We start from the raw sequence: 27,138 nt of genomic DNA, 5'->3' as shown, positions 1-27,138 counted from the left end.
CTAGTAACTTGACATTTAAAATTGCTTTGTAGCATAAAAGTCTTAAATAAGATGAAGATCATTGAGTACACTTTTTTAGCACTTTAATCAAATACATTTATATTTTTTATTTAACCTTCATTTAACTAGGCAAGTCAGTTAAGAACAAATTCTTATTTACAATGACGCTAACCCAGACGACGCTGGGCCAATTGTGCACCGCTCTATGGGACTCCCAATCACAGCCGGTTGTGATACAGCCTGGAATCGAACCAGGGGTCTGTAGTGACCTCTAGCACTGAGGTGCATTGCCTTAGACCGCTGCGCCTCTCGGGAATGAAATAGTACAATGTTTGTCTTAAAGACAAATAACGCATTTACATTTTAGTCATTTAGCAGACACTCTTATACAGAGCGAATTACATTAGTGAGTGCATACATTTATTTATACATTTATTACTTTCCGTCTTTAAATGTCATGACTCAAAATATGGAAATGCATGAAAATAAGTAAAGGAATAGGCATCCAGCCCATTGCTCTTCTCTCTTTGCTAACAACACTAGGAATGTATCCTCTATATACACAACTATAGGCACTGGCCAGTTTAAATTACTAAAATAATATTTACAGTATCTAGGCATACATACATCCTTTCAAATTCATATATGAAATACAAATATATACAATATGTATTATTGCATACATATTTTACTAATAGTTTAATTAGCCATTGCGATTGTTCAGACAGTAATTCTACTTATGTTCCACTACAAGGTTATGTGCAGTAAGAGTCACCTTAGAGATCTGATGCTTATGGGACTTTTGAAATGCAAACACGTATGGTTAGGAAAAACTGTTTTCAGGAGAGCCAGCATGGTTTTCATCTATATCTAATCTTACAGTTAATGACTATATAAGGTATTGTCTACCCTCTGAGGGAGGAGCACACCGTTGTAACATACTAGAGAAAGTCAAAAAAATATCAAAAGGAAAAAAATCGAACAGGGGGACTCTGAATACAAATGCACAAAACAGCCCATTGAGTGGTGGTGGACATGGAAAAATGGTCCCGGATACACTTTGTACTGTATGTTTGGGTAGACCTTGTCAAAATGGTCTGATGGGAGCTAGAGTGCTGGTAGCAGAGCTTATTTGGCAGAGGGGCTCAGTCAATCTCCATCTCTGCTGAAGGAGGCTTTGTCTGGTTGCTACCCTTTGCCGCTCCCCTCCCGCCAGCTCCTTGCCTTGGGCTGTTATGGGCCCCATTGCTCTTGTCATTCTCCTCTGACACATCCTCTGCTTTGGGCTTCGGTCGGTTGACAACTGGGTTGCATACTTCATCCAGTTCCTAAAGTATAGGTATATGTGGAAGATAGGTGGATGCCATATTAGTAAAATAATCAGTACCTGGTGACGATGGGCCAATAGTATGTCATATGGTCGAATCATTCACACTTATCACACACCTGTATTTTGGAAATTATGTCTGCTACTTTGACGACTGGGTCCTGGGCGATGGTGAGTTGGCTCTGGGCATTCATCTTGCTGTTTATCCAGGCCATGCTTTCATTTAAACACTTCTCCACGTTTCTCATCTCCTCAGCATTCAGATGCTGGTAACGCTCATCCTGAGTGTAGATAGGAAACAAAACAATTAGAGATAGCACACCTCTATCTCATTAAGTAAATCACCTCGTCTATGCCCTCACAAACAAATCAATTAATAAAAATGTCACAGATGGTTTATTACATACATCCTGGGTTAAACCCAGAGACAGATTAAGTCATAATAGTGTCACAATTGCTCATAAAATTACTTTACTATGACAATGACCTAACCAGCTTTGAAAAGTGTGTACAGGCCCCAGAGGACTGATAAGACTAAACAAGGAAATCAGAGGTGTCCTGAATATGGAAAAGGAAAGTAATTAGCACAATCCCAACAGAGCAGTGGTGTACAGTCATGGCCAAAAGTTTTGAGAATGACACAAATATAAATTTTCACATATACTCCAGAATGTTAAGAGTGATCAGATGATTTTGCCATGCAAATGCACTGAATCCCCCAAAAAACATTTCCACTGCATTTCAGCCCTGCCACAAAAGGACCAGCTGACATCATGTCAGTGATTCTCTCGTTAACACAGGTGTGAGTGTTGACGAGAACAAGGCTGGAGATCACTCTGTCATGCTGATTGTTCGAATAACAGACTGGAAGCTTCAAAAGGAGTGTGGTGCTTGGAATCATTGTTCTTCCTCTGTCAACCATGGTTACCTGCAAGGAAACACGTGCCGTCATCATTGCTTTGCACAAAAAGGGCTTCACAGGCAAGACTATTGCTGCCAGTAAGATTGCACCTAAATCAACCATTTATCGGATCATCAAGAACTTCAAGGAGAGCGGTTCAATTGTTGTGAAGAAGGCTTCAGGGCACCTAAGAAAGTCCAGCAAGCGCCAGGACCGTCTCCTAAAGTTGATTCAGCTGCGGGATCGGGGCACCACCAGTACAGAGCTTGCTCAGGAATGGCAGCAGGCAGGTGTGAGTGCATCTGCACGCACAGTAAGGCGAAGACTTTTGGAGGATGGCCTGGTGTAAAGAAGGGCAGCAAAGAAGCCACTTCTCTCCAGGAAAAACATCAGGGTCAGACTGATATTCTGCAAAAGGTACAGGGATTGGACTGCTGAGGACTGGGGTAAAGTCATTTTCTCTGATGAATCCCCTTTCCGATTGTTTGGGGCATCTGGAAAAAAGCTTGTCCGGAGAAGACAAGGTGAGCGCTACCATCAGTCCTGTGTCATGCCAACAGTAAAGCATCCTGAGACCATTCATGTGTGGGGTTGCTTCTCAGCCAAGGGAGTGGGCTCACTCACAATTTTGCATAAGAACACAGCCATGAATAAAGAATGATACCAACACATCCTCCGAGAGCAACTTCTCCCAACCATCCAGGAACAGTTTGGTGAAGAACAATGCCTTTTCCAGCATGATGGAGCACCTTGCCATAAGGCAAAAGTGATAACTAAGTGGCTCGGGGAACAAAACATAGATATTTTGGGTCCAAGGCCAGGAAACTCCCCAGACCTTAATCCCATTGAGAACTTGTGGTCAATCCTCAAGAGGCGGGTGGACAAACAAAAACCCACAAATTCTGACAAACTCCAAGCATTGATTATGCAAGAATGGGCTGCCATCAGTCCGGATGTGGACCAGAAATTAATTGACAGCATGCCAGGGCGGATTGCAGAGGTCTTGAAAAAGAAGGGTCAACACTGCAAATATTGACTCTTTGCATCAACTTCATGTAATTGTCAATAAAAGCCTTTGACACTTATGAAATGCTTGTAATTATACTTCAGTATTCCATAGTAATATCTGACAAAAATATCTAAAGACACTGAAGCAGCAAACTTTGTGAAAATGTATATTTGTGTCATTCTCAAAACTTTTGGCCACGACTGTAGTAGTTCACAGAAAAATAGAGGCACTGTAAATGGGCTCAGCTTCATTTCACTGCATCTCACACTGAGCTTTAAAGGCGCTGCATGGTCAATCTGACGTCTGCATTGGTCATGCAGCATTTAAGGTGATATGGTCTCTGCAGAAGTCAGGGCATTCATACTTTTTGCGCTTCGCCGAGCAGTGTAGAGCTGTTGTGAAGGAAGTTGTAAAGGAAGTGAGTTTGTGTTTATACAGGACCTCGTGCCCTCACCTACCGTCAACCAATCAAGACAATGCGGAGCTATACGGAGCCCTCCGCATTGTTACAAGATCTGAGAGGCTCACGGCGATGCGGTACTGCGTGCCTCTGGAGGCTCCGCAACTGCGTCACACCATCCATACGACGCCTCTGACCACATTTTCTGATCAAGCATAAATTATCTCTTAGTGTCTTATACTGAGCTGTAATGACATCACTCCACAGAAACCATGTTCCCAATGAGGAGCGAAACCATTTCAATCATAGAATGGGTTAAATGTTTCTAAAGTGGGAGGGGGTTAGATTAATCCCGCCCGGGCGCCCGTGTAGATGTGTTATGCAATGGCTGAAAGTTGATTGCGTTAGATTTGGAACCAGGGTGCCTCCTGGGCGCGAGCCAGGTGCCCCACTCTGTCCGACGGCAAAGTCGGCTTAAAACAAAAGTGATGTGCCTTCTCAATGAAAACTAATTTGAAAATGCAAACATTTATTTTATGGAAAAGAGGTGGTCTATGTTTCTGGAAGTTGCACCATACTGCCTTGTTGACAACATGACCAAGCGGCGCATATTACTGTTCCATTTGAGAAGCGCACTCCTCCCTCCCCGCTTTCGCCTGATGACGGGCCATTGCCCAGTTCAACACGGGCAGGGTAAAATAACTCCCTCAATGCCTTTCAGTACTATCCAAAAAACTAAGAGATCTCAAAGATGCTCAAGGATGAAAGGATGCTGAACTATAACATAAAAAGATTCCAGTTTTTACCTTCTGTTTATAAAGCTCCACAGCTTTCATATAAAGTTGGATCTTCTTGCCCATCTCTTCAAATGCCCTCGGCCTGTCTTCCTGCTCCCTGTGCCTGTCATGAATGGGCTGGGCAAACCTCTGGAAAAGGACATCAGTCAAATAAATCACTCAAATCAAGTCACGTTCCTAAACCTTCAGGCTGTTCACCTAAATGCCCCAAATACATTTGTTTATTATTCATGTTTCTTTCTCCTGATTTCAGAACTGCTATAATAGCAGACTGGTGCAGGCAGAAGCTAGATATAGAAATCCTTTATGCTAAATAAACATTAACCTTGAGATCTTCCAGCTTGTCCACATAGATCTGTTTGGCTTGGTCCTCTCCCTCCTCATAAAGCCAGTTCTCTGTGTCCTCGAGCATCAGTGTCAGACGATTACTGTCCTTTTTGAAAGGTGAGAAAGGCCAAAACAGGTATCAGCAAACACATTATGTATTGCAAAGACTTATTCTTTGTTCAATGTGGCCGTATTTATTTCTTAGTTAAAAGGAAACTGTTTATCTAGGTTCTTACCTCCTCCGTGGTGTACTTCTCATAGATGCCACACAGTTTGTCCCGCAGGTCGTACACATACTCCTCCACAGCATTCTTAGCATCATTCCTCTCTTTCTCCAGCTTATCCTGGACGATCATCTGGCCCTGAGGGACACAGAGAGAAAGAGACAAAGTGAGACACGTGTAACAGAGTTAAGAACATGCCATAAGCTCACTCCACAGCTAGCTTGAAATGTCACCAATGGAGCTATCCAATGGGTACATTTTGTATAGCTCAAATGGTTAGTATCTTTTCAAGGAGGGCTGTCACGTGTGCTGCAAAGCAGAGGATCGCTGGTTCAAGCCCGGTATGGGGACAGGGACAGTGAAGGAAGCTAAACTGTTAGCAGCACACTGACGTCGGCAACAATGAGAGCCAAAATCAGCCTTCCGCTTCCTCTAATACCCACTCCCAGGAGGCCACACAGAAATATAGGGCACGTTAGCTACATCATCTGCCAGGTTTGTAGAAGTGTACAAGATAGATAAAACATGAATGAGACAACTAATGCAGAACATGCCTTTACAGTTCCAAAGCTGCAGATGATTCATCTTCCTACAGAAACCCTTACTACTTGTGTTTTATGTCTTTGAACTAAACAAGGCAGGTAAGTTTTACATTACAGTAAGTCTTTTCTCTTGATTCGATGAGAATCTGACTCAGCTGCTGGGGAGTCGGGGCCTTCAGAGTGACTCACCTCATACTGCACAAAGTCATTGAGCACCCCCCTGTCCAGCTGTCTGATAGTGTTGGCCAGAATGGGAAGGTCAGTGCTTTTCACTTTTACTTTAGGCTTGCTTCCCCCTGATGCTGGGTCCTGCTTCTCCCCAGGTACTCCGTTCTTTGTTGGGAAATTTAAAACGGTTTATGTTTCACAAGACATAAAAGTTTAAGTGTAATTATAGTTTCTTACGATGCACGTACTCACCTTACTGCAGGAGCTGGCGTCCTCATTCAGCTGGTCCCCCTGGCCTTGACCCTCCTGGTCCACCTGCATTTTAGTCTGAGACAGTAGGACACCCGTCACAACCACATCACCTGAATCTTAAAATCAACGCTTGGCTGCTCTCCTGCTCTACTGACAGTAGCTTTGACTCATGGAACACCTTAGTAGTGTAATTAATGATGTTACACCAACGTCTATATAAACCAGCTTACTTCAAGCAGCACACCCCTCCTGTTAACGTAATCAAACTATCTACTATTCAAGGATGCCAATTAGAATGTTATAATCTGTATGAATAACATTCAAATACACTGACATACTGATCATATCAAAGGAGTGGAGGATGATTTTTATAGCAGACACAGGCACAGCACAGCCTATGAAGGATAGAGCTATGAAGATGTGGAAAGTATTTTCAACTTAATAGCTATTCCACTGGCTACATGTATCCTCTGGCGTCACACACTGCCAAGCCCGGTTATACAAACACACACATTCTCTCAGGCTCAATGTGATGAACCTTAATGAGACCAGTGCTCCACAGATGAGACCAGACCACAAAACCTCCCACATATAGTTCATATCGTTATAGATGTCATCTTCAATGGGAGGAAAGGGGTGCAGCTTCAAGAGCCAGGAATAGAGAGTAAATGGGCTTGAGTAAAAATAACCACACAGGTAAAGACATGAAGTCATATCAGTGCTCTATGTCTTAGACATAAGACATTCAAATGGGAAGATTAAACAATGGCTTCTTTGCCATGCGTTCTTAAATCTTAAAATAGAGTGTGAAATTCAGGTGAATCTTCACACTCCTTCTCTTTCTGTTACCTGGTCCTCTGGCCTTCCTTCATTCTGCACAGTGGCTTCCATGTCCATCTGAACATCCTCTCCTTCATCATTCTGCTTCTCGATCAGGGAGGCGCTGGAAACACTGAAGATGCCGTGCACGTTTATGCGCACTTTGACCTTCACTTTGGAGCTGTCTCCATCAGGCTGGGGCACCACATTCTGAACAGAAAAATGCCCTGAGAAAGCCAGAGAGGAGGAGGCAGGTGGAGAGACATTCAAATGTCACACCTGATGGAGTCACATGAAATTACACAAACACACTGGAGAATTGACAGGGGAAGGAGGATGAAGTCTGATTAGCTAGTCATTGCGCTTCTTTCAAACTGAAATCGCACCTGAGAGACCCCCTTATAATACACACATACTCTCACACACACACACAGCTCTGCTCTGTAAATGACTCCCGTGAGTCATAGGGATGCAGTGTTCCATAGGAGATTTAAGCCTGTCCTAATTATCAGCCAGGTGGGAGACCCCCACTATATGGTTTAAATGTTCGTTATCAGGTAGGCCACCAAGAAACAATTGCAGATGGCCAACCACAGGACAGACATATAGTAGCTGTCTTGTAAGGGGATCTCAAGGCAGAATAGCTAAGTGCCAGCCAGGGTGTTACAGCTAAATATTTTACGTTCAGTGAGACCGCCTTCCAATTCCTTGAACAGGTACATCAACGATGAAAGAAGACCTCTATGAACTGCAGAGGGCTTAGTTGAATAAGCAGGTGTACCTATCCTGATGTCCGGGTAAGGCAGCTCCTGTGGGAGGCTGTAGAACGCTTCCAAGTCAAAGGGCTCGTCCTTGTGGAAGGTGATGACTTTGGAGAAGGGTGCTGCATGGTTCTTACTGTACACCTCACATTCTCTGTAGAACAGACAGTGGTGTTGAATGAGGACCTGGAAATCACTGTGTTGTAATGTCTTCTCATCTTATTACAAACACAGTACCCACAAATGAACGTTTCTTTCTATAGAGCCAACTCAGTATGTGCCCTTACCCGACTCCATCTTCTGTGGGGGACTTCCAGCGTAAGGTTATTGGAAAGGGAACCACATCAGTGATGGAGAATTCACGCACCTTAAAAGCTGGGGACAGAATTGCACACTACACACACACATACATAAACAAACACACACCAAAACAAGGACACAAACACACAATCACTTTGTTACACACCAAATATTCCAGCAAATTATTCATCAGCTGCATATAAAATTGATGGCTGAAGTTTCAATCACTGTAAGAGGAGAGGGAAGTGAGCACCTGAAGAGCGCAGCCCCGTGCCACAGCCTCATCTGCGTTGAGTGTGGTGCTGACATCTTTGCCAAAGAACTTGGAGATTCTCTCTTTAATGGAAGGGATCCTGGTGGCTCCTCCTACCACCTCCACTGCATAGATCTCATCCCGGCTCAGCTCTGACACAAAACACACACACACACAGAGAGAGGGTCAAATAATACATTTTCAGTTTTACTATTGAATTAAAATGTACTGTCTCTATCACTGAATGTTCATCAACTAAATCAAATTAGATTTTTTTTAAATGACATACTTGATTGTTCAATAACTGCTTTCAATGGCGCCTCTACTCTCATCAAGAATGGGGCACACAGTTCCTCAAACTGGACTCTGAAAAAGAAAAGAAGGGGGAAAGTGGAATGATTATTATTGCATATACAGTGGGGAGAACAAGTATTTGATACACTGCCGATTTTGCAGGTTTTCCTACTTACAAAGCATGTAGAGGTCTGTAATTTTTATCATAGGTACACTTCAACTGTGAGAGACTGAATTTAAAACAAAAATCCAGAAAATCACATTGTATGATTTTTAAGTAATTAATTCGCATTTTATTGCATGACATAAGTATTTGATACATCAGAAAAGCAGAACTTAATATTTGGTACAGAAACCTTTGTTTGCAATTACAGAGATCATACGTTTCCTGTAGTTCTTGACTAGGTTTGCACACACTGCAGCAGGGATTTTGGCCCACTCCTCCCTACAGATCTTCTCCAGATCCTTCAGGTTTCTGGGCTGTCGCTGGGCAATACGGACTTTCAGCTCCCTCCAAAGATTTTCTATTGGGTTCAGGTCTGGAGACTGGCTAGGCCACTCCAGGACCTTGAGATGCTTCTTACGGAGCCACTCCTTAGTTGCCATGGCTGTGTGCTTCGTGTCGTTGTCATGCTGGAAGACCCAGCCACGACCCATCTTCAATGCTCTTACTGAGGGAAGGAGGTTGTTGGCCAAGATCTCGCGATACATGGCCCCATCCATCCTCCCCTCAATACGGTGCAGTCGTCCTGTCCCCTTTGCAGAAAAGCATCCCCAAAGAATGATGTTTCCACCTCCAAGCTTCACGGTTAGGATGGTGTTCTTGGGGTTGTACTAATCCTTCTTCTTCCTCCAAACACGGCGAGTGGAGTTTAGACCAAAAAGCTCTATTAATGTCTCATCAGACCACATGACCTTCTCCAATTCCTCCTCTGGATCATCCAGATGGTCATTGGCAAACTTCAGACGGGCCTGGACATGCGCTGGCTTGAGCAGGGGGACCTTGCGTGCGCTGCAGGATTTTAATCCATGACGGCGTAGTGTGTTACTAATGGTTTTCTTTGAGACTGTGGTCCCAGCTCTCTTCAGGTCATTAACTAGGTCCTGCCGTGTAGTTCTGGGCTGATCCCTCACCTTCCTCATGATCATTGATGCCCCACGAGGTGAGATCTTGCATGGAGCCCCAGACTGAGGGTGATTGACCGTCATCTTGAACTTCTTCCATTTTCTAATAATTGCGCCAACAGTTGTTGCCTTCTCACCAAGCTGCTTACCTATTGTCCTGTAGCCCATCCCAGCCTTGTGCAGGTCTACAATTTTATCCCTGATGTCCTTACACAGCTCTCTGGTCTTGGCCATTGTGGAGAGGTTGGAGTCTGTTTGATTGAGTGGGTGGACAGGTGTCTTTTATACAGGTAACGAGTTCAAACAGGTGCAGTTAATACAGGTAATGAGTGGAGAACAGGAGGGCTTCTTAAAGAAAAACTAACAGGTCTGTGAGAGCCGGAATTCTTACTGGTTGGTAGGTGATCAAATACTTATGTCATGCAATAAAATGCGAATTAATTACTTAAAAATCATACAATGTGATTTTCTGGATTTTTGTTTTAAATTCCGTCTCTCACAGTTGAAGTGTACCTATGATAAAAATTACAGACCTCTACATGCTTTGTAAGTAGGAAAACCTGCAAAATCGGCAGTGTATCAAATACTTGTTCTCCCCACTGTACATCTCTATAGGAAGCTAAACAAAGGAGTCACAAATCCATATGTGTACCTGTTCATCTTGCCTGTCACATCAATGTCATTCATGAAGCACTCAATGTTAATGGGAAGGTCAGAGCAGTTGGCACTCATCAACTTCTTCAGTTTCTCGCACTCCTGAGACAGCCGCAGAATAGCCCTGGGGTTCTCCCTCACGTTCAGCTTGTACCTTGCCTTGAACTCCTCGCAGAAGTGCTCCACAAGTACCTCATCAAAGTTACGCCCGCCCAGGTAGGGATCAAAGGCTGTGGCCAGTACCTGGTTAATTGACCAGACAATTAGGGGTTACATATGGAAGAGATAAAGAAGAATACAGGTGAGAAATAGTGAGAAATAGTGATAGACTGCTTCTGCTACTTTAGGAAGAAGAACCCACTTTAAGTTTGCCTTTGTTGAAGGCTGATATGGAGACCTGGAATGATGAATGTCCCAGGTCCACGAACACCACATTGCGTGGCTTCTCCTCTGGGGTGGGCAGGTCCTGCTTGTAGATCCCATAGGCCAGGGCCACTGCCATTTAGAAACAACAAATTGAGACAGACACTCTAATGCAGGGTTCCTCAATAAGAGGCTTTGTAAAAAATAAAAATAAATGTTCATGGACATAAAAGACTGTACAATCACCAGGAAATGAGCGTAAAGTGATTTTAATTTAGGAAATCTTTAGGAAACCTAAGTATTCCCATGCATAAATCGAGGCATACTACTTTGAGTCCGCAAGACATGTCTTCGTACTATGGGGAGTGAGGCTTCTACTCCCTTGCCCCTCCTCTATGGATTGCTCTCCCTGACCATCTGTGAGCCGCTCCATCAACCTGAACTTCTAAAACGGGTCTTGAAACACATTTCTACAGACTATTTTATATTTTATAGTCCTAATCTGCAAAGTCATTTTAGCACCTAGCCTACTATTGCTATGCCCTGCCTTGATTCTAAATGTATGATGTTTTTATTGTATTTCGTTTTATTATCAGTATTTGTTTTGAGCTTTGAGAACACTGGAATGAAAAGCGCTATACAAATTAAATGTATTCGTATTATTATTATTATTACATGTGATCGTATCCCAATGTAATCAAGGTTTGAAATTATTATGTTTTTGTAAAATACTATATCTGTTTGGGGTTTCTTGCAGTCAATTTGCAGTGTACAAATAATTTATAACTATGTTCCGGCCCCCCGACCATCCGCTCAAGAAACAAATCGGCCAGCGGCTGAATGTAATTGGGGACCCCTGCTCTAACCCTACACCACTGCATGAATAAGAGCATTTTAGTGGATGGAAATGACTAGAAGTAATGTATGTGTTGTCAAGTCATTTTGGTCCCCTAAACCTAATATAACATAATAGGTTACCTAGCGGTTAGAGCGTTCGCCAGATAATCGAAAGGTCACTGGTTCGAATCCCCGAGCTGTCAAGGTGGAAAATTTGTCAATGTGCTCTTGAGCAAGACACTTAACCCTAATTTGCTCCAGAGGTGCCGTACTACTACGGTAACCCTGTAAAACAACACATTTCAATGCACTTACCCAGTGTATGAGACAATAAAATATATATATTTTTATACAATGATATGTTTGTGCAGCTTATAGGCCTATACATTGCTCCTACAAAGGAGCACCTGCTGATTACAGGTGAGAAAACAAAGACTTGAAAAACAGCTGTCTCTAGGGAACTCCAGCCTATTTTGGGATAATGATATTCCTTAACAACTAAAGTTGTTGGTGGAAATGATGTGAAACAATTAAATACACATGAATGATTTAGACAACTACCACCAATAAATCTATAAACCAGTGGAGGCTGCTGAGGGGAGGACGGCTCATAATAATGGCTGGGACGGAGCAAATGGAATGGCATCAAACACATGGAAACCATGTATTTTATGTATTTGATACCATTCCACTAATTCCGCTCCAGCCATTAACACGAGCCCCTCCTCCCCAATTAAGGTGCTACCAACCTCCTGTGCTATAGACATATCCATCACAGAATATGACCTTAATGACTCTGTGGGAATCACTGACCTGCCGTGGTGTCATTGATCAGACGCAGACAGTTCAACCCTGCAATTTGGGTGGAGTCCATCACAGACCTCCTCTCTGCATCGGTGAAAAAACTTGGGACCTGTGAAACAAAACTCTTGTTAGAAAATGATCAACTTGAAATGGGATGAAAAAAATAACTTTGGCTAATATCAAGGTATATTCACGTGTAGCATATTGATACTACGTTGACTAGTTTCATTTGCAGTGTATTACAGTATATATATATATTGTTGTCACTCACAGAGATCACACAGTCCACAACTGGCTTCTTCAGGGCGCTCTCAGAAGTTTCCTTCAGCTTGGTCAGCAACATTGCTGTTACCTGCTCAATTGTGAACACTTTGTCCTCATCCAGGTAACGGACCTATGAATGGGACACCGTTTTAGTTGAGACTATTTAGACAATATCAAAACCAGCTGAAACCAGAGGATGGTGTCAGTGCTGGTTAAAAAAAGATGGTTTGGGAGGTTAAACACATTGGTAAATACAAACAATTGAGAAAAATAACAATGGTAATTTACATAATGACAATGGAGCTTGGGGTGATGGAGCTAAAGGGAACATATTCAAAATGGAGTGCAGTGAAAAGGGAACACAGTGGAAAAGTCTACAGTGGTGTTACCTTGATTCCAGTGTTGCCACTGGCCAGCTTGTGCAAGCTGTAAGGCAACTTGGGTTTCTCCCCCTGGACATATGGGTCATCAAACGCTCTGCCATGGAACTTCTTGAAGCCATGGACTGTGTTTTTAAAGTTTGTTATAATCTGAAATAAATATTTTTTTTTAGTCATGTGATCTGATGCTGACCAATTTGACCATTTGCAAAAAAGTATTGATCTGCAAAATTACATTTGCACAATAATAGTACTACATTATAAAAACTGTTCTCATTTGATCATCTTACTTGACCCTTGGCTGCATTTCCAATGGTTCGGTTTTTGGAGGCCAGAGACACCCAAGCCCTGGGGAACCCAAACAAATAAACACATCAAAAATATAATATAGGCCTATTGGTTAATAGTAGGAAATGGAGGTTGAACATCTGCAGATTATTAAGTGAATTTCTATGAAGAAACTACAAATTAGGACAGTAAGACAGAACAGTTCACCTTCAAAGGGTAAGGAAGATCCGCATTTAAAATATAACTTTTTAAACTCATTTAACTGACTCACTTCCTCCATCAGCTCATTGCATTGTCTTGCTGACACAGAGTGATCCAGGTTCCTTGAATGGAAGGCTCAATTCCGTCAACTGGTATTGAAGGTCTCATTCTGCTCCACCTACCCATCTTCCCCCTCCTTCTCCTCATCATCAAATTCATTGTATGAGAGCTGTACACTGCAATGCTATGTTATGTCTGAGATTATTCCCAATTGGCATTGTGATTGTGGGCTATGCAGTTGGTCTGATGGCAGATGTTAAGTTATTTGGAAAATTAGTTGTGAATGAGGCTGAGCAAGAACATCCTGTAATAAAACCCAGGGCATTACATTCCCTCTCACTCACGCAGAGTATTGGTGCACCTTGCATAGTGGCCTGTTAGGAGGAGCAGGGAGGACAGTTTTGAGAGGAATTGGTATAAACTAAATACCCATGTATTCACAGTCACCTAATCCAATGTCATAACATTTGTGTGTGATAGTCATATTCACATAGGCTACATACAGTAGGCTTACAAGCAGCCCATCTATAGCCTATATTTATCTTTGTTCAAATTATTCTGTCCATATGGGAATTTGTCATACAGTACTTTTAAGTCTGTGAGCAAAAATTTATGACAGCTGTCAATTCCAAGCAAATTCAATGATACTCGCAATAAATAAAATGAGCTATACATTTAGCTGATGCGCTTTGAATAAAAAAGGACAACACAACAACGCTTACTTGAAAAATAGAGTAATGCAGGGATATTCATTAAAAAAATAAACTATATGACATGAGATTTAATACAATATATTCTAATGCTGAACAATTTGGTCAAATGTCGATATAGGCTATGACGATGCATTAAATATAATGTCTCACAGAATATGATAGAAAGGTGTAAAATTAAACTAAAAAGGCCACATTCCAAGCACTACGTAGACGGCTGCAATTATTAAGAGAGGTCATTAGGTAAATGAACATGCAACAAAGACTTCTGAGAATGGAGACGTTATAACGTTGTAATAACCAAAACTGCAAATATTACTATAAATAGGCTATACATTTACATGAAAGAAAAAATACAGTCCAATGTAATGTCATCCAATGTAAGATATTCATCATAACACATGAAACATCCATTGATGGAGAATTTTTTATCACTACGCCATCAGGGTATGCTACAGCGAGCATCCAGTCGCAAACATTACGTTGCAAAATCACATTCTATATATTGATGTCAATGGTATACTTACGGTGTACATCTGTCGCTGTATTCATTGGCAATGGTTTCAATCCCGCCGCTTCTCGCAACAGCAATGTAACAATTTTGGAAACCCACATCAATACCTACTACTGACATAATGAGTGTAGCTGTTAGTTTGCGCAATTTTCCGTAACGATTGACACTTGACACCTTTCCAATGAGAAAATAAAATATTCCACTATGCGAGACTGTAGGCTATTTTAAATTATGTCTTTCGTTTTCAGCATATATTTGAGACAGTTTGCTCTTACAGTTCTAACTGAATTAGGCTACTAGCTATTATGTAAGGCAAATCTTTATAGCCAACTCACTCAGCCTAATCCCAGGGAGGGAAAATGTCCACAGGATTCTCTCAATTTCAATCGTAACAACCGGTAATCCAAGCAAACATGCGCAAAGAGCAGTCGGGAATGCCTTTAGAACCCGCCCTCTGCTATCTGTTATTGGTTACATGTCACCAAAGGTGTATTTGATTGGTGCGACAGAACATATACGAAAGAAAAATCTAGAAATCCTTGAAAGAAAAATCTAGAAATCCTAGAAAGGGAACCAGCCTTTACATCATGAGTGACAGTGTAGGTAGGGCATTGTCTGCTGGTGTAGGGATAAGTGAATTTGCCATGAGAAGCATGCCATTAGGCAAAATGCAGATGCAATTTGCAGACCACTACATATAGTTTGGCTACTGGTGTAAATTATTACAGTATAAGAATAATTTCCACTATCTGTCCTTAATATCAGGGGCGCAACTTTGGTTTTAGAAGTGGGGGGGACATAATATTATAATTATATATATACATTTTTTATCCAATTGGATATACACTCCAAACAGCCTACCAGACAGCTACATGGCATCAACATGGTTCTAAAGCACACTGTTGCCTCGTTTTGTATCACATTCCAATGATAACACCGTGGCGGATAAAAACACAATTTCAGTATGTGGGGAGGACATGTCCAGATTACAGATTGCACAATAGAAATGTAAAGATAATTTCCGATTAAACCGACATATGCAGAGTTTACCGTGAATGCAGTGTTACGAAGTCCCTGCCGATGACTGTTATCAGCACCTCACAACCATGAGCTGCACACTCCACTCCCCATCTCCCATGACCTGAGCCTCAGAGTCTAGGCGGTACCATAAACCTGCCTCTCAAACTCTCTCTGACCTGTGTGACCTGATAGGTTTCAAGGTTACTAGGGGGCCGGACATCTACCAATTGTCTTGATTATACAGGTCACAATATACTTGCAGTCTCCCTCAGGCAGTGGCAGAGAGCAATATCGCTTTCTCTGCCTGTCAACAACTGGACTCATTCATATCTCTGGACTTGTGGGATGGTGTGCATGCTCAAAAACCACTACCTTTCTCACTTTTCACCCCCATGTACACTATCGTTCAAAAGTTTGGGGTCACTTAGAAATGTACTTGTTTTTGATAAGAAGGCCAGTGGCCCGGAGTCGCCTCTTCACTGTTGATGTTGAGACTGGTGTTTTGCGGGTACTATTTAATGAAGCTGCCAGTTGAGGACTTGTGAGGCGTCTGTGTGTGTCAACTCTTGGGTTGCCTTATTCCCCTTTAACCGGGGGTGGTGTGAGTGGGTCACAAACCAGTAAAATAGTAGAGGCGGGTCCCTCTCTTTCATGCCTTTTCTGCTAACGCGTGACATTGCCTTTAAATTTCAAATACGCTGTAACGCAGAACTTCCACGATTACGGATTTAATAGAGCCCCTAGTGTCATGTCATCATTGATGATACAAATATGTAGGCCTAGCCTAGCATGCCTCAATGTTCATACATACTAAAGCCAAAAGTATTATGGAGGCTGTAAACTAATCAATCAATGCTCAAGAACACTGTACTGGACTACAGAATATGCATTGAGCAAAATGTGTTCTGGCCTAAATTGAACAGGTGCAGCCTTTAGGTACACAAGGTATGAAACTGGTACCAAAGAGAGAATAGTATTTCCAAAGATCCGTTTGCAACAGAATCGGATTAATGAATACGCCCCAGTCCTTTGTTTTAGTTTGCGCTCATATTGTCACTGTCCATGGTGCTGAATATGTACCTGCGGCTTCTATCAAAAGTATGTGGACACCTGCTCGTCGAACTTGACATTCCAAAATCATGGGCATTAATATGGAGTTGGTCCCCCCTTTGCTGCTATAACAGCCTCCACTCTTATGGGAAGGCTTTCCACTAGATGTTGGAACATTGCTGCAGGGACTTGCTTCCATTCAGCCACAACACCATTACTGATGTCGGGCACTGATGTTGGGCGATTAGGCCTGACTTGCATTCGGTGTTCCAATTCATCCCAAAGGTGTTTGATGGGGTTGATGTCAGGGCTCTGTGCAGGCCAGTCAAGTTCTTTCACACCGATCTTGACAAACCATTTCTGTATGGACCTGACTTTGTGCACGTGGATAATATCATGCTGAAACAAGAATGGGTCTTCCCCAAACTGTTGCCACAAAGTTGGACGCACAGAATCGCCTAGAATGTCATTGTATGCTGTAGCGTTAAGATTTCCCTTCACTGAAACTAAGGGGCCAAGCCCAAACCATGAAAGACAGCCCCAGACCATTATTCCTCCTCCACAGTTGGCACTATGTATTTGGGCAGGTAGCGTTCTCCTGGCATCCGCCAAACACAGATTTGTCTGCCAAACTGCCAGATGGTGAAGTGTGACTCATCACTCCAGAGAACGCATTTACACTACTCCAGAGTCCAATGGCAGTGAGTTTTACAACACTTCAGCCGATGCTTGGCATTGCGCATGGTGATCTTAGGCTTGTGTGCAGCTCCTCGGCCATGGAAACCCATTTCATGAAGCTCCCAATGAACAGTTGAACCGAGGACAGACGATTTTTACGCGCTATGCACTTCAGCACTGGGCGGTCCCGTTCTGTGAGCTTGTGTGGCCTACCACTTCATTGCTGAGCCTTTGTTGCTCCTAGACGTTTACACTTCACAATAACAGCACTTACAGTTGACCGGGGAAGCTCTAACAGGGCAGAAATTTGAAGAACTGACATGTTGGAAAGGTGGCATCCTATGACGTGCCACGTTGAAAGTCCCTGAGCTCTTCAGTAAGGCCATTCTACTGCCAATGTTTGTCTATGGAGATTGCAGTGTGCTCAATTTTCTACACCTGTCAGAAACAGGTGTGGCTAAAACAGCCGAATCCACAAATTTGAAGGGGTGTCCACATACTTTTGTTTATATAGTTTAAGTGGCAACCAGGTTGCCTATACCACTGTATTGGATCCATTATAACGGTATAATGGCGCCGGAGGAGATGGCTGCCGTTTTACAATCCCCTAACCAATTGTGTTATTGTGTCTGTTTTTTCGCATTATTTGTAACTTATTTTGTACATAATGTTTCTGCCACCGTATCTTATGACAGAAAAGAGCTTCTAGATATCAGGACATTTATTACTCACCCCGTACTGGAGGAATAGTTTTTCTTTAGCGAGTCAGACGGGAAGGATTTACTTCAGATTCCCGACAAGGCCTTCATCCCCGTCATTCGCAGGAGAAGGAGACGGAGATATCGGGGACGAAGGTCTGGTTGCCTTGTAAGGAGCCAACGTACAGTCAATGGAAAATAAAATAGACAAACTACGATCACATATATCCTCCCAACAGGACATTAAAAACTGTAATATCTTATGTTTCACCGAGTCGTGACTGAAAGACGACATGAATAACATACAACTGGTAGGTTTTACACTTTTTTTGGCAGGATAGAACAACGGCCTCTGGTAAGACAAGGGGTGGTGGTCTATGATATTTGTAAACAACAGCTGGTGCACGAAATCTAAGGAAGTCTCAAGGTTTCGCTTGCCTGAGGTAGAGTTTCGCATGATAAGCTGTAGACCACACTATTTACCAAGAGATTTTTTGTCTATATTCGTCGTAGCTGTCTATTTACCACCACATACCGATGCTGGCACTAAGACCGCACTCAATGAGCTGTATAAGGCCATAAGCAAACAGGAAAACACTCATCCAGAGGCGGCGCTCCTAGTGGCCCGGGACTTTAATGCAGGGAAACTGAAATCCGCAGTTTTAAGAAAATACCTTAAAAAAGTAAGAAATTAAAGTAACAAATAATTAAAAAGCAGCAGTAAAAAAAACAATAGCGAGGCTATATACAGGGGGTACCGGTACAGAGTCAGTGTGCAGGGGCACCGGTTAGTCGAGGTAATTGAGGTAATATGTACATGTAGGTAGAGTTATTAAAGTGACTATGCATAGATAATAACAGAGAGTAGCAGCAGCATGGGGGGGGGGGGGGGGGGGGCAATGCAAATAGTCTCGGAAAGCATTTGATTAGATGTGCAGGAGTCTTATGGCTTGGGGGTAGAAGCTGTTTAGAAGCCTCTTGGACGCCTGTAATCCATAGCTTCTGGTTGGGGTATGTGCGTACGGTCACTGTGGGGACGACGTATCAATGCACCTATTGATGAAGCCAGTGACTGAAGTGGTGTACTCCTCAACGCCATCGGCAGAATCCCGGACTGCCCCCATTCTCATCGACGGGGCTGTAGTGGAGCAGGTTGAGAGCTTCAAGTTCCTTGGCATCCATATCACCAACAAACTAACATGGTCCAAGCACACCAAGACAGTCATGAAGAGGGCACGACAAAGCCTATTACCCCGCAGGAGACTGAAAAGATTTGGCCATAAGACTCCTGAACAACTAATCAAAGGGCTACCCAGATCCCTCTTTCACACTGCTGCCACTCTCTGTTCATTATCTATGCATAGTCACTTTAACTCTACCTACATGTACATATGACCTCAATTACCTCTTACCGGTGCCCCCGCACATTGACTCTGTACTGGTATCCCCTGTATATAGCCTCGCTATTGTTACTTGACTGTTGCTGTTTAATTATTTAAACATTATATATTATTACTTTTATTTTCTATTTTTTGCTTAACACTTATTTTTCTTAAAACTGCATTGTTGGTTAAGGGCTTGTAAGTACGCATTTACCTAAGATCTACACCTGTTGTACTCTGTTCATGTGACAAATAAAATTTGACACAGAATCACGACTCAGGATATGACCCAGACGCAGGAGGCGGATGGTTCGGTTCTCAGAATATTTATTGTAACAAAGGAGCAGGGAATAGGGCAGGTTGAGGGCAGGCAGAGGCTCGTAGTACAAGGCAGAGTCTAAAAGGGACAGAACGGCAGGCTGAAAGGTCGAAACCGGAAAGACTCGAAAACAAGAACTTGTATCACACGGAAACCACGCTAGGACGATTTAACAAGACAGAAAACGCAATATAAATACACAGGGGATACTTGGGAAAATAGGAGACACCTGGTGGAGGGTGGAGACAAGGACAAGACATGTGAAACAAATCAAATCGTATTAGTCACATGCGCCGAATACAACAGGAAATGCTTACTTACGAGCCTCTAACCAACAATGCAGTTAAAAACATACGGATACGTAATAAAAGTAACAAGTAAAGATCAGGGTGTGACAGTTAGCGTAAAACTACGTGGCCTATCTCTGATTTAGTTATATGCTTTGGCCAGGGTCTATTGATTTAAGTAGACGTACGACCTTATCATTTTATCCATCATTTGGAAATATTTTATAAACTAGCGCAACATTAGTTTCATGCCCACAAGATGCATATACGTTTTGCCCGCATTTCCCCGTATTTGACGCACGTATGTATGTGCTTCGCTTTTCAACTTGCTAAAAACTAACTAGTTGGAGTCTGTGTGTGTACTTGTGTTTGTACCTCGCCACAGTGAAACAATGCACAAGTAGAACATATTGAACGCATATGGTACACATAACGCACCGTAGCCTAGCGCGGCACCCCCAACGTAGCGTTCCGGACTGCTCTATTGAAAATGAATGACTTCCGCCAGTACGTAAAGAGTTTGATGCATCTGATTGACATCGTATGTCAGTAGGGCAGTGGTGTAAAGTACTTAAGTAAAAATACTTTAAAGTACTATATAAGGATTTTTTATATATATATCTTTACTATATATATTTTGGACTACTTTTACTTCATTACATTCCTTAAGAAAATATTGTACTTTTTACTACATAAATTTTCCTTGACACCCAAAAGTACTTGTTACATTTTGAATGCTTATCAGGACAGGAAAATACTGAAATTCACACACTTCAACAGAATATCCCTGGTCATCTTTACTGCATCTGATCTGGCGGTCTCACTATATGCCAAATGCTTTGCCAAATGCCACCTGGTTTGCTTAATATAAGCAATTTGAAATTATTTATATTTTTACTTTTGATATATTTTAAACCCAATACTTTTAGACTTTTACTCAAGTAGATTTTACTGATTGACTTTTACTTGAGTCATTTTCTATTAAGGTATCTTTACTTTTACTCAAGTATGACAGTTGGGTACTTTTTCCCACCACTTCAGTAGGGTGGCGCATTGACGTATTGTAACGTGGCCTGGGAGGCGAAGTCGCGTAGCTTGGAGTCCGAAAGTGGTAGAAGGTGTATGCTAATGTTTCTGTTGTGTTCTGTATTACCAGTTTAGCTAGGTTAGCTAACGTAATCGTTGTAATGAAAATGGGACTGTTCGGGAAAACACAAGATAAACCACCAAAAGACTTGGTAAGTGAAGGCTTCTGGTGAGGGGCGACACGAGCTTGACAGCTAGCCAAACAACTCATTCTAAGCTAGATACAGAACCTAACAGCTAGGCTAGCTTGCTCTGTTTATTTATGGTACTGTAACAAGGGCGACGTTTATCCAATACCTCTCCTCACGATCTCCGTCGTATTTAAACTTTAATCGAATAACATAGTATTGTAATGTAGCTAGCTAACGTTTACTACGGCAGTTTACGAGTTAGCTAACGTAAGCCAATTGTTGCTAACATTACCATTTCAGTTTGATTGTTAGCTACACAGTAGCTAGCTAGTTTATGCCCTTCAATATAAGTCGTGCTTGTTTGCTAGCTACTTGCATTGGAAGAATGTGTAGCCTATATTTACAAACTTTATTCCCCAAAATGCTATGGCTGCTGGCCTGTTGCTCATTTACACACTAGCAGCCAGCACCATCTTCGGATGTAAACAAACGACCATCAATCTAACGTCACTTTACATGGTTCTGCCTCAAATTCACACGAAAGAAGAAAAAATTGTTTACACGTCATTTCCTTAAGTTTGACAGTGAATGACACATCTGATTGTAATATTTTACTAGTGATTTGTTGAAGCTTAATTCACTTTTTTCTGTCATTTAAGGTAAATGAATGGTCACTCAAAATCAGGAAAGAGATGAGAGTGATTGACAGACAAATTCGAGGTGAGAATAAGTACTTTAAGGCTATCTTATGTGAAGCCTAGTCCAATATTGGTTTAAGAATGTCAGAGAGCAAAAACAATACACTATAACAATATAAACACCAAGGGAAGCTGCTGTCAAACTTCTGTCATAATGTTCTACATTAGTTTGTTATATTACATTATATTAGCGGTCTCTCATTGTACCTATCCTATCTCAGACATTCAGAGGGAGGAGGAGAAGGTAAAGAGATCCATCAAAGATGCTGCTAAAAAGGGACACAGGGACGTGTGTGTGGTTCTTGCAAAAGAGATGGTCCAGTCGAAGCGTGCAGTCAGCAAACTTTATGCCTCCAAAGCCCAAATGAACTCTGTACTCCTCAGCATGAAGAACCAGCTTTGTGAGTGTGAAGGAAACTACTGATGTAGCACCACCAGTTACAAAATGCCCAGGATAAGTTAATTTGATGACAAATGAATAGAAATGCTTTGTAACACTGGAAGCTAGTAGCGGTGCAGAGTTTTTCCTGGTCAGACCAAGTGGTCAAGTCATGGCCCAAATATGAATATGTATGCATATGTAATATGCTACGTGTTATATTACGAAGGGGTGGTGTCTGGTGTGTGACTCTGCTGTTATTTTCCCAGCTTTATTGCGTGTAGCTGGCGCCCTTCAGAAGAGCACAGAGGTCATGAAAGCCATGCAGAGCTTAGTGAAGATCCCAGAGATCCAGGGCACCATGAGGGAGCTGTCCAAGGAGATGATGAAGGTCAGTCACATATCTGCTTACACACTGTGGCCGCTGTGTTACTGTTGGGTACATAAATCGATCACTGCTCATGTGCATTGCTGCTACGTCACGTACCGGTGTGAGAGACTCAGGGAAGCCGTCCAGTTTTGAACCACTGCTACGATCCGAAGCTACAAACATACAATTCATATAACCAACAATATTATGCACTATGGGGCCTCCCGGGTGGCGCAGTGGTCTAGAGCACTGCATCGCAGTGCTAGCTGCGCCACCAGAATCTCTGGGTTCGCGCCCAGGCTCTGTCGCAGCCGGCCGCGACCGGGGGGTCCATGGGGCGACGCACAATTGGCCTAGCGTCGTCCGGGTTAGGGAGGGTTTGGCCGGTAGGGATATCCTTGTCTCATCGCGCTCCAGCGACTCCTGTGGCGGGCCGGGCGCAGTGCGCGCTAACCGGTGTTTCCTCCGACACATTGGTGCGGCTGGCTTCCGGGTTGGAGGCGCGCTGTGTTAAGAAGCAGTGCGGCTTGGTTGGGTTGTGCTTCGGAGGACGCATGGCTTTCGACCTTCGTCTCTCCCGAGCCCGTACGGGAGTTGTAGCGATGAGACAAGATAGTAATTACTAGCGATTGGATACCACGAAAATTGGGGAGAAAAGGGGATACAATTTAAAAAAAAAAAAAAAAAAAAATATTATGCACTATGTTGAAATTTATATTGAAGAATAAATGAGTAAATATTGTTTGAGTATTGATACACAACACCAAAAGGTTACAGTGAGGGAAAAAAGTATTTGATCCCCTGCTGATTTTGTTCGTTTGCCCACTGACATTGAAATGATCAGTCTGTAATTTTAATGGTAGGTTTATTTGAACAGTGAGAGACAGAATATCAACAAAAAAATCCAGAAAAACGCATGTCAAAAATTTTATAAATTGATTTGCATTTTAATGAGGGAAATAAGTATTTGACCCCTCTGCAAAACATGACTTAGTACTTGGTGGCAAAACCCTTGTTGGCAATCACAGAGGTCAGATGTTTCTTGTAGTTGGCCACCAGGTTTGCACACATCTCAGGAGGGATTTTGTCCCACTCCTCTTTGCAGATCTTCTTCAAGTCATTAAGGTTTCGAGGCTGACGTTTGGCAACTCGAACCTTCAGCTCCCTCCACAGATTTTCTATGGGATTAAGGTCTGGAGACTGGCTAGGCCACTCCAGGACCTTAATGTGCTTTTTCTTGAGCCACTCCTTTGTTGCCTTGGCCGTGTGTTTTGGGTCATTGTCATGCTGGAATACCCATCCACGACCCATTTTCAATACCCTGGCTGAGGGAAGGAGGTTTTCACCCAAGATTTGACGGTACATGGCCCCGTCCATCGTCCCTTTGATGCGGTGAAGTTGTCCTGTCCCCTTAGCAGAAAAACACCCCCAAAGCATAATGTTTCCACCTCCATGTTTGACGGTGGGGATGGTTTCTTGGGGTCATAGGCAGCATTCCTCCTCCTCCAAACACGACAAGTTGAGTTGATGCCAAAGAACTCCATTTTGGTCTCGTCTGACCACAACACGTTCACCCAGTTGTCCTCTGAATCATTCAGATGTTCATTGGCAAACTTCAGACGGGCATGTATATGTGCTTTCTTGAGCAGGGGGACCTTGCGGGCGCTGCAGGATTTCAGTCCTTCACGGCGTAGTGTGTTACCAATTGTTTTCTTGGTGACTATGGTCCCAGCTGCCTTGATATCATTGACAAGATCCTCCTGTGTAGTTCTGGGCTGATTCCTCACCATTCTCATGATCATTGCAACTCCACGAGGTGAGATCTTGCATGGAGCCCTAGGCCAAGGGAGATTGACAGTTCTTTTGTGTTTCTTCCATTTGCGAATAATCGCACCAACTGTTGTCACCTTCTCACCAAGCTGCTTGGCAATGGCCTTTAGCCCATTCCAGCCTTGTGTAGATCTACAATCTTGTCCCTGACATCCTTGGAGAGCTCTTTGGTCTTGGCCATGGTGGAGAGTTTGGAATCTGATTGATTGATTGCTTCTGTGGACAGGTGTCTTTTATACAGGTAAGAAACTGAGATTAGGAGCACTCCCTTTAAGAGTGTGCTCCTAATCTCAGCTCGTTACCTGTATGAAAGACACCTGGGAGCCATAAATCTTTCTGATTGAGAGGGGGTCAAATACTTATTTCCCTCATTAAAATGCAAATCAATTTATAACATTTTTGACATGCGTTTTTCTGGATATTTTTGTTGTTATTCTGTCTCTCACTGTTCAAATAAACCTACCATTAAAATTATAGACTGATAATTTCTTTGTCAGTGGGCAAACGTACAAAATCAGCAGGGGATCAAATACTTTTTTCCCTCACTGTATGTCCCACAGGCTGGTATCATAGAGGAGATGCTGGAGGATACCTTTGAAAGCATGGAGGATGATGAGATGGAGGAGGCAGCAGAGGCAGAAGTTGATAAGATCCTCTTTGAGATCACAGCAGGTAAAGACAGTCCCTCTGGTAATGAAACTGGTCTCAAAAAGTTGTTTGGGGCTGTAAATGTTCATCTGTCTGGTGGGGGCTTATGGTAAAAAATGTAATGTTGTACATGCTGACCTCTGGTGGTTTGTTCCATATTAGGCGCCCTTGGCAAAGCGCCCAGCAAAGTCACAGACGCCCTACCTGAAATGGAGCCTCCTGCGGCAGCCTCAGAGGATGAGTCGGAGGAGGACATTGAGGAGATGCAGTCTAGACTGGCAGCCTTAAGGAGCTAAGATTGAGCTTTTGACCGCTTTTAGTCCCATTAAAGTCTTTTTGCCTGCTCAAGTATGAACAAAGACAATTTTGGTCAAGGGTTAATCTAGTCTCTTCTGAAATATATTGTCTCTTTCTTTCACATTATTGTTTTTCATTTGCTTTGCGCTGAGAACATTTGAATGCTTAGGGCTAAATAACATATCAGATCTGTTCTGAAAGTTGGCTTTTATGACCTTGGGTAAGCCCAGAAATCACCCAAAGTGTGGTGACTGTATACCCAATGTTGCGAAGATGTATATTAATCCCAAGATCGCTGAAAATAAGAATGCTCATGCCTATCTAAAGTGATGTGTGGTCTGATTATTTTGGGGAAGCTGAGGCTTCATCCTGCAATAGGGTGGATTAACCACCCACTGGGGGAAAACAGGTTGAATCAACGTTGTTTCTACATCAAATCAATGAAATTGCCGTGAACCAACATAGAATAGACGTCGGGTTGACGTCTGTGCCCAGTGGGCAGAGACTTACTCTGAGCCGGTCACTGACATATCTAATCCATAATGGAAATGTCTTGCTCTACATTGTGACATTAAATGAGTGACTCATCACATTTTAGTGTTCATGAAACTTTAATCCATCACTACTCTGATCTAGTTCTGAAATCTAAAATGTAAAACAATATACACTGAGTATACCAAACATTAGGAACACCTTCCTAATAAGGAGTTACACCCCCTTTTGCCCTCAGAACAGCCTCAATTCGTCGGGGCATGGACTCTACAATGTGTTGAAAACATTCCATGCTTCCCACAGTTGTGTCAAGTTAGCTGGATGTCCTTTGGTTGCTGGACTATTCTTGATACACACGGGAAACATAGCAGCGTTGCAGTTCTTGACACAAACCGGTGCGCCTGGCACCTACTACCATACCCTGTTCAAAGGCACTTCAATATTTTGTCTTGTCCATTCACCCTCTTAATGGCGTACATACACAATCCATGTCTCAATTGTCTTAAGGCTTAAAAATCCTTTAACTTGTCTCCTCCCTTAATCTGCACTGATTGAAGTGAATTTAACAAGTGACATCAATAAGGGATCATAGCATTCACCTGGTCAGTCTGTCATGGAAAGAGCAGGTGTTCTTAATGTTTTGTACAATCAATGTATTTAATTTACTTTCAGCATTTGAAACCCTGGAACTAAAAAGCAAACTTCTCTTTAAAGTTTATCTGTACAGTGCATATATCTATATTATTTTCTTTATATAATGTTGTTTGGAGGGGTAAAAAAGGAATGCAAATTCAAACCGATTTTGGAAGTTGAAATCGTGCTTCTTTAACTGTGTATTGTTGGCCTTAAATTTGTTGTGCTTATTCAGTAAAAAATCTGATTGGTTAGTATCGTTTCAGACCCTGTGTGTTATGGGTTGTTTTTTTCTGTGCATACTTTAGTTTTTTATGTGACCAGGAAATTATGGAAATAAACATGAATGATTTTACTGTTGCCTGGCCCCCATACTTGAATGTTACCTGAAAGTTAAGGAAAATGGAAGAGTAGGATGAAAGGAAAAAGTGGACAAATGTGTTTAGTTCGGTTGGTAGGCCACTACTTTTGTTGCTTTATTTTATGGGAAAGAGCAACATCTGTGAAAACACATTCAGGAGAGAGAGAGTCTTAGAGCGAAACAGTGCATCTTTCGTCTGGGTTGC

At 42.5% G+C, this 27,138-nt stretch overlaps 2 protein-coding genes across 4 annotated transcripts; one reads left to right on the top strand and one right to left on the bottom strand.

The window, feature by feature from the left end:
• Positions 1 to 66: 66 nt before the first annotated feature.
• On the bottom strand, positions 67 to 14,976 carry LOC139553525 (heat shock 70 kDa protein 4L-like). 2 transcript variants are annotated; one of them, XM_071365947.1, is made up of 19 exons: positions 14,588 to 14,976; positions 13,092 to 13,149; positions 12,811 to 12,951; positions 12,429 to 12,551; positions 12,167 to 12,266; positions 10,515 to 10,648; positions 10,152 to 10,396; positions 8,370 to 8,446; positions 8,081 to 8,232; positions 7,815 to 7,921; positions 7,548 to 7,681; positions 6,797 to 6,993; positions 5,948 to 6,022; positions 5,717 to 5,860; positions 4,998 to 5,123; positions 4,760 to 4,867; positions 4,444 to 4,563; positions 1,447 to 1,593; positions 67 to 1,328 (listed from the first exon to the last, which is right to left on the bottom strand). In XM_071365947.1, exons 1-19 carry the CDS (start codon positions 14,692 to 14,694, stop codon positions 1,146 to 1,148), a joined length of 2,478 nt encoding a protein of 825 aa, XP_071222048.1. In that variant the 5' UTR covers positions 14,695 to 14,976; the 3' UTR covers positions 67 to 1,145. The 2 variants fall into 2 exon arrangements, with proteins under 2 accessions (XP_071222048.1, XP_071222047.1); XM_071365946.1 differs by having other exon boundaries at positions 1,447 to 1,608; positions 14,588 to 14,975.
• Positions 14,977 to 21,023: 6,047 nt separating this feature from the next.
• LOC139553522 (charged multivesicular body protein 3-like) lies at positions 21,024 to 26,932 on the top strand. 2 transcript variants are annotated; one of them, XM_071365941.1, is made up of 6 exons: positions 21,024 to 21,246; positions 21,885 to 21,945; positions 22,145 to 22,324; positions 22,572 to 22,693; positions 25,063 to 25,174; positions 25,313 to 26,932. In XM_071365941.1, exons 1-6 carry the CDS (start codon positions 21,196 to 21,198, stop codon positions 25,444 to 25,446), a joined length of 660 nt encoding a protein of 219 aa, XP_071222042.1. In that variant the 5' UTR covers positions 21,024 to 21,195; the 3' UTR covers positions 25,447 to 26,932. The 2 variants fall into 2 exon arrangements, with proteins under 2 accessions (XP_071222042.1, XP_071222043.1); XM_071365942.1 differs by lacking the exon at positions 21,885 to 21,945 and having other exon boundaries at positions 21,060 to 21,246.
• The last annotated feature ends 206 nt before the right edge of the window (positions 26,933 to 27,138 follow it).

Source organism: Salvelinus alpinus, chromosome 25, assembly GCF_045679555.1.
Source record: "Salvelinus alpinus chromosome 25, SLU_Salpinus.1, whole genome shotgun sequence".
Lineage (NCBI taxonomy): Eukaryota > Metazoa > Chordata > Actinopteri > Salmoniformes > Salmonidae > Salvelinus > Salvelinus alpinus.
The sequence above is the reverse complement of the archived record's forward strand: the minus strand, read 5'-3'. Positions and strand labels throughout refer to the sequence as shown.

Bases quoted from the DNA above. Each gene is read 5' to 3' on its own strand.
- LOC139553525 (XM_071365946.1), bottom strand. From the start codon at position 14,694: ATGTCAGTAGTAGGTATTGATGTGGGTTTCCAAAATTGTTACATTGCT. The intron at 12,952-13,091 runs GTAAGATGATCA...TATTTATTTCAG, and splicing joins GAAATGCAGCCAAGGGTCAA to ATTATAACAAACTTTAAAAA. The intron at 4,868-4,997 runs GTAAGAACCTAG...CCTTTCAAAAAG, and splicing joins AGAAGTACACCACGGAGGAG to GACAGTAATCGTCTGACACT.
- LOC139553522 (XM_071365941.1), top strand. From the start codon at position 21,196: ATGAAAATGGGACTGTTCGGGAAAACACAAGATAAACCACCAAAAGAC. The intron at 22,694-25,062 runs GTCAGTCACATA...TATGTCCCACAG, and splicing joins TGTCCAAGGAGATGATGAAG to GCTGGTATCATAGAGGAGAT. The intron at 25,175-25,312 runs GTAAAGACAGTC...GTTCCATATTAG, and splicing joins CCTCTTTGAGATCACAGCAG to GCGCCCTTGGCAAAGCGCCC.